Here is a 7,500-nt window from a genome sequence, read left to right as displayed (position 1 = left end):
AACAGAACTGAGTTGAACTTTCTGTAGAGTTCAGACTCAAACACTAACCTTCAGTACAGCTTATTATTCACCACATCTCTCTCTCACACACACACACACACACACACACACACACACACTGATCAAGTGTTCCTGTTGCTATGGAGACCAACATCCCTGCCGTCTCCATGGTGATTTGTGTGCTAGTGTGAGTGCAGCTGTCTGTCACCTGGAGCTCCGCCCACCACCCTGCGTCACATGATTCTTCTGACCAAATACACCTGGCCACACACTGACCAGAACATGAGCTGAGTGACACGTGAAGCGGCCAATCAGAGGCTGAATGTGATGTTGGAGGCGGGCTCTGTTCCAATACACACACACGCGCGAGATTGCCTTTAACGCACACTAAATTCACACCCCTAACCCTAACAATAAAAATAGCATTTAAAAAAAAAAAAAAAAAAACATTTTAAATTTAAAAGATTAGCAGAGTCCACGTTCAAAGCTATTTTTTCACCAGATGAATGATAAAAACCCTGACAGCCAATCAGAATCCATCCTGCTTTAAAGAGTTCCAGCATTTAAAGAGACAGACGACAAAACTGCAGCACGCTTACAATAAATCACTGCTGTGGACGCTAATATAGTTATCAATATCAGGGTTGAAAAAATTAAAAAGCAATTGTGACTTTTTCTCACAATTTTGGGAAAAAAAGTCAAGATTACTAGATAAATTTATATAAAAGATAAATATAATACAAATATAATATATATATATATATATAATATTTAAATATCAGATATAAAGTCAGAATTCTGAGAACAGTTGCAATTGTGAGATAAAAAGTTTAATTTTTTATTCCATGGTGAAAAAAAAAACATAATTGCAAGTAAACTCTGACAGTGACAGAAACTCTCAATTTAAGAATAAAGTCAGCATTTCAACATAAGAACTCATATATAAAACTGGACTTGGAGAATTGTGAGATATAAACTTGGAATTGTGGGAAAAGAGATCAGAATCCTGAGTTTGTGTCTTGCAATTCTATTTATTCTATCTTATAATTCTGACTGTTTCTCAGAACTGAGATGAAAAGTCATAATTACCTTTTTCATTTATTTTATTTTTTTATCCAATGGTGAAAACAAACTTCTAAAATGAAATAAACTTCTAAAGCATTTATTAATCTTAATTAATGTTAATTTCAACATTTACAAACACAATAATAAAAGCAAAAGTTGTATCTGTTGATATCATTTATTGGACCTGAGCAAACATGAACTAACAATGAACTTTTGTGTTTTCATTAACAGCTACTGTAGCAAATGTACAGTGTATTGTTTATTAATGCATCAACGAGGCTGAACTAATGGGGCCTTACTGTAAAGTGTTAACGAGTTCTGTCAAAACACGTTTACAACCCTCTCAATCCAGGAATCAAGCCTTTCACACACACTCGATGTCTTTATGTCCACTAGAAAGACGTCATCCAAGTAGACAAGCGGCCAAAGACTGCAAGTGTGTGTATCGGGACAGATCTAGTGAGGCGTCTACAGGAAATGACATCACAGCCAATCAGAAGCAGAGGAACACTCACCAGAGTCGAAGTGGCGTAGAAGGGCGCGTGACCGCTGGGGAGCAACACCGGCTGAAACACGACACAGACTCGTTAGAGACAGCAAATCAGCATATTAGAAGGCATATGTGTGTGTGTGTGTGTGTGTGTGAGAGAGAGACGAGTCACATGACTAAAACAGTTGAATAGTTAGTGGTTTAAATAGGAACAAAATAAATATAATGATAATGAGGGGCAACAAGAGAAAGGTGTGAGTGATTAGTTACTATGGCAACAAACACTGGAATCTATGGCAACAACCAAGGGTAACTATGGAAACTCATGTGGCAGGTGAAGAAACATTATTTAATACAAATTAAAAATAAAACCCAATTTAAAGCAAGGGCTTGATTTGATATGATTTTGATCTCGATTTTATTCAATATTGATTAATCTGCAGGTACAGTACATTGCGATTTTTCTAAAGTAAAAAACTGCTAATGCTGTAAACTATACGCAAAACCCTGTCAGCATTACATTACTGTATAATAAAGGTTAAAATAAAGAACAAAATCAAATACTACTCATAAACAAACATAAATTGCACATAAGGCTTTGATATGCTACTTTTTAATGATATAATCATGTTTAAGGCATATATTCATCAGAACGCTCCTCTAGACTGATGTTTAGAGTTGAACTGATTGAATGAGGCGTTACATGACGGTATTGATCTCAAGCTGTTTATTGATGTCTTTCTGCGGATCGACTGATCCCATGATTCACGACTGATTTCAGTGAGATGTGCTGCTGAATGAAATGATCGCTTCACTGCAGTCATCTGTGATGAGCCACAAACACATTCAGACAGAACTTAAACGCTGAGACGTTCCTATCAAAGATTACTGTGCAGCAGTCATGCTATAAAAATGTTTGATGATTTAAGAATCGATAATGAGATCGTTAAAATGAAGATCTGACTCCGACTGACCCCGTGTGACAAAGGACTGCTCACCCTGTTATTATGAGGTCAAAGGTCATGGCTGAAAGCTGCTTTACAGCTCTGTGCTGACGGACACATGAGGAGCTCACACACACACACACACACACACAGAACTCTTACTTTGGCGGGTGACACGTGCATCTGGGGTGTGTAACCGTGGATACCGTCGATGGGGGCGTGTCCGGCGTCGCTAACAGGGAGCATCTCAGTGGACTTTCCTGCGGTCAGGTGAGCGGGACTGTGCTGCAGCGGAGGAGTCTCCTCATCATGATAACGGTACTTCTGCACACACACACAGAGCTTTCAGATTGATCACACACACACACACACACTCACACACACACACTCACACACACAGCGGTTCGAAAGCACCTCATGAAGCTGGGAAACACTGGCACATATCAGTTTAACACAACACACTTTATAATATCTGACCCTGCAGCACAGAAGCAGTCATAAGCAGCACAGCTATATCTGCAGCAATAGCCAACAATACACTGTATGGGTCAAAATTATACATTTCTCTTTTATGCCAAAAATCATTAGGATATTAAGATCATGTTCCATGAAGATATTTTGTAAATGTCCTACCGTAAATATATCAAAACTTCATGTTTGATTAGTAATATGCATTGCTAAGAACTTCATTTGAACAACTTTAAAGGTGATTTTCTCAATATTTAGATTTTTTTGCTCCCTCAGATTCCAGATTTACAAATAGTTGCATCTCAGACAAATATTGTCCAACAAACCATACATCAATGGAGAGATTATTTATTCAGCTTTCAGATGATGTATAAATCTCAATTTAAAAAAATTGACCCTTATGACTGATTTTGTGCTCCAGGGTCACATTTAAAAATCAAAATCATCAGTTTACTGAGCTCAGCCCCTAAAAACCTTAAAAAAAGAATAATAGCAGCAATAATAAAGCCTTAAATATCAATAACAATAATAAAACCTTGAATAATAATAATATTTTTAAAAACTTAATTAAAAAAAGAGACATCTAATATTCTAAAATCGAATATTTACTATTCAGTCTAATGTTATATTTGTATATTGACTGCATGGTGATTTCAAACGTTTTTGAAAGACATGTATGCACATATGCATGAACCACACACACACACAGACGCAGGGGATTGTGGGATTGGCCAGACGGGGGCGACACAGAGCTGCTCAGTATTCCACTCAGAGCCCACTGCAGAGCTGAGGAGGAGTGATGATGATGTCATCAGAGAGGGACGAGACGCCATTCAGAGCCTCAGCAGGACACACACACACACACACACACACACACACACACACACACAAACAGTGATCTGATCCAGAGCAGAAACACATCAGACCCACAAAGAAACAAGAGTTCACAGAGTGTGAATATAAAATTATCATAAACTCACACTGCTGTGTGTGTGTGTGTGTGTGTGTGTGTGTGAGAGAGAGAGAGAGAGACAGTGATTCCCACTCTCTCTCTCTCTCATTCAGTGCACGATGCTGGTCTGGTCGTCATGGAAACTGGCTCTGATAGCACAGTTGCATAGCAACTGACATCACCAGCAACACAAAAATGAAGATGAAAGAGAAACAAATGACGGTCTTCAGATTTATGAATGTGTGTGTGTGTGTGTGTGTGTGTGTGTGTGTGTGTGTGTTCAGAGCGGCTGCTGGTTTGATTCCTGAAGAGTGAAACTGTGATGCTTTCACTGCATTGATCTGGTTGATTGAGCGGCATGTCAGCTTCTGCCTCGACCAATCACGTGAGTGTGGGGCGGGGCTATCTGTTTATCTGACCAATGGAGCGCTCGGGAAGCATGTTTCAATCTTAATTTTTGCAGCTGTATTTAGTGACGCTAATGATGCAGAAATGCCCTCTTTTCCTTCCGAACGAGTCTTTGATTCACCCGGTCCTTCACACACTCATCACACGATCTACTGAAGTGTGCAGCACACACAGAAAACACACTCTGCCGGTTCTTCATCCCTACTGTATATCAGGCCAAAAACAGCATGTGACATGAGCAGTACGTCTGAATTCACAGCATTCATAGTGACTTTGAATTCATAAAAGAATTATTTTAATATGCTTAGCTATAAAGTAGGATTTATCTGATCATTACTTTTCACTGTCACTTCTACACCTGATCAGATGAAATGCTCGTGTCAGTCACGCAATTCTGCAAAATATAGTTTATGAAAAATCAGTTTACGTGGGTTTAAATGAAACCTGCAGGGAATGTTCTATATAGGGTTCCTTCGGTTCTCACAAACACGTTCTGGGACGGTTTAGTTTTTAGTTACTAAAACAAACAACAAAGAAGATTTCTAGAAAGATTTTTCTTATTGAACCATATGAGAACTGTGCCCTGTGTTTGCTGGTCATTTGAATGTAATGTTTTGCCATGATTTTATTTATTTTTTATTTTTTAAAATTGAGGAATTTTAAAACATTTTTTAAAAATTCTAACAAACACTGTAATTAGACACATATCACGAGTCCTGATTACTGAAAAACACCAGACGTCAGAAGAATGTTCATCAATCAGTGTTATGAATGCTACTTTAATCATGTCGTAGTTACATTCTTTAAATGATGCAAATACAAAATCAAAATGTAATTTTTTACCATATCGCCCTACTGTAAAGTCACGTGACTTCAAAGCTCACACTCTTAAAGGCACGGTTCACCCAAAAATGACCATTCTGTCATCATTTCCAAACCTGTATGATGTTCTGAAGAACACTGGAAACCAAACCACGCCTTTCACTCTATCAACAAAAACACGGAGACATTTCTCAGAATATCCTCTTCTGCACTCCACAGAAGAAAGACAAATTCAGGCAGTAAATGATGACAGAAGCATCGGTTTTGGGTGAACTGTCACTTTAAGAGCCTTTGAATGAATGCGGTAGGCTGGTGGGATTTCATAAGTTCTTACATAAAGTTGAGACTAGAGCTTCAGCTGTGAGAGCTGCTCATATCAATCCACACAGAAGCAGGAGATCTCAGGAGCGTCTGCCCGTAAAGACCCTGTACAGCCAACATGAAGCTCACGCCCGAGATCTGCTGCTCCGCCTGCTGGACGATCCTTAAACTAAAGCTGTGCAAGTTTTAGTGGAGATTCAGTTATTGGAAAATGTCCCAAGAAGAAAAACAAAACTTAGGGCCAGCTTTACAAACCATCTTTTAGCGTTAAAATAGTTCTGTCAGGATTTAATAAAGACGCGCAGTGAAGAATTAACAGTTATTTTTGCGCCTGATCTTATTGAATATTAATTTGTAGGAGTTTCCCTTTCAGACGCTAAAGTTACGGGAGAAGAGTCTTCAAATGAATCACGCGACGCGTTTTACTAACGTCTGCACTCCTCAAATTACTGGTATTTGCGCCATTATTTAACGCCCAAAAAAAGCATGTCTTAAATGATATCATGACATAACTCACAGGCTGCATCTGAATACACCTACTAACATACTGTACAGTAGGCAAAAAACAGTATGGCCATGTTAGCGGCAATAGCTTTGTGGGCAGCGAGCCGACATACAATGCACTGCGCTAAAGGCGTCCCGAGTTCGAATCCCTAACCATGCTCATATTATATACAGTATATAGAACATGCTTTTTAAATGGTCGTAAAGTAAGTTTTTGATGAAATGACCAACAGAATTTGACTGGTTAGTTCAGTTATCCAGTCACATGACCTGTTGAGGTGAAGTCACATGACGCTTTTGATGCGCATAAAAGAACTTATTCAGTAATTGTGTTTCCATTGTAGTTTATGCACATGTTTTCTTACTGGATAAAAAAATAATCCGGCTCAGTGGAGCGCATATGTTTTCTTTATGCACATTTTTTGAACATTCGCACATCTTCGTGTGTCCAACCAATGCTTTTTTATGTATAATGCTATATCCCGAAATTCACATACAAAAATACGTGGATAGATAAAAAATAGCTAATGACTGTGAAAAACACACAAATACTGCCACAGTTCTCTCACAGTTCTGAAGAAAAAACATTAGACAACTAAACAAAATCTCATGGAACGATTCAACGACTCACTGAAGATTGACTTGTTTCATTACTGGATGAATCAGTGATTTTGAATGAATCTCTTGAATGAATTTTTCATAGATAAATACATTCTTAACAGCACCTTTTCGCCAGCTAAAAAAAAAAAAAAAGATGTGCACACAGGAATTGATAGGTGGAATTGAAATGATAATTTTACATAAAGTACCCAATTCCTGACCTTCAGTATCTGATTCTGGAACTGGAATTGATTTTCTATTTCTATAACCGACCCACACTAACTAGCCTAATCTCGAGCTCTTGGTGAAATCCTAAGTTCCCCATGAAGAAAGCACCTTAGTAAACACATTAAATGCTCAACATGAAGATCACTAGATCACTAGAACATCAAGACAAGTCAATTAACAACTCTGTAACAACACGTCATCAACATGCACCTAATGAACAGGCCGCACACACACACACACACACACACACACACAGGTGTAAATCAGCAGCAGCACTAAACACACACATGAACTGTTCCCACACCTACTTGTTCTTCAGAAACAGTTTGAAGAGCAGCAGAACTCACACACACACACACACTCACCCACACACTCTCACACTCTCACACACACTCACACACACACACACACACACACACTCACAGCTGTATAAATGAGACGAGAGCTCGAGACGGCGGCGCTGAACGCACGCGTGCGCGTGAGAACGCTGCGGTATTTAGACACGTCACGCGCACACACACACTCGCTCCCACACACACACACACGCGCGGGCTGCAGCGGTCTTACCTTAGTGGTCACTATACACAGGCAGTCCATGTCAGGACTGAGGGGCGACAGAAGCGCTGTTCCCCCCCACCCTCCCCGCTCTCTCCCTCCGCCACTCGAGCCTCCGTTCTCTCGCTCGCCCGCTCGCTCGC

At 39.4% G+C, this 7,500-nt stretch overlaps 1 protein-coding gene across 2 annotated transcripts in view; it reads right to left on the bottom strand.

Moving 5' to 3' along the window:
• The window catches only part of dlg4b (discs, large homolog 4b (Drosophila)), a 45,847-nt gene that overhangs the window by 26,107 nt on the left and 12,240 nt on the right, over window positions 1-7,500 (bottom strand). For both annotated transcript variants that reach the window (XM_058763254.1, XM_058763255.1), the window contains exons 4-5: window positions 2,662-2,823; window positions 1,581-1,631 (exon numbers count right to left, since the gene is read on the bottom strand). In XM_058763254.1, coding sequence (XP_058619237.1) covers window positions 1,581-1,631; window positions 2,662-2,823 — 213 coding nt within the window. The remainder of the gene's footprint in view (window positions 1-1,580; window positions 1,632-2,661; window positions 2,824-7,500) is intronic.

This window comes from Onychostoma macrolepis, chromosome 23 (genome assembly GCF_012432095.1).
Source record: "Onychostoma macrolepis isolate SWU-2019 chromosome 23, ASM1243209v1, whole genome shotgun sequence".
Taxonomy (NCBI): Eukaryota; Metazoa; Chordata; class Actinopteri; order Cypriniformes; family Cyprinidae; genus Onychostoma; species Onychostoma macrolepis.
Note: the sequence above shows the minus strand (reverse complement) of the source record. Positions and strands in the feature narration are given on the sequence as shown.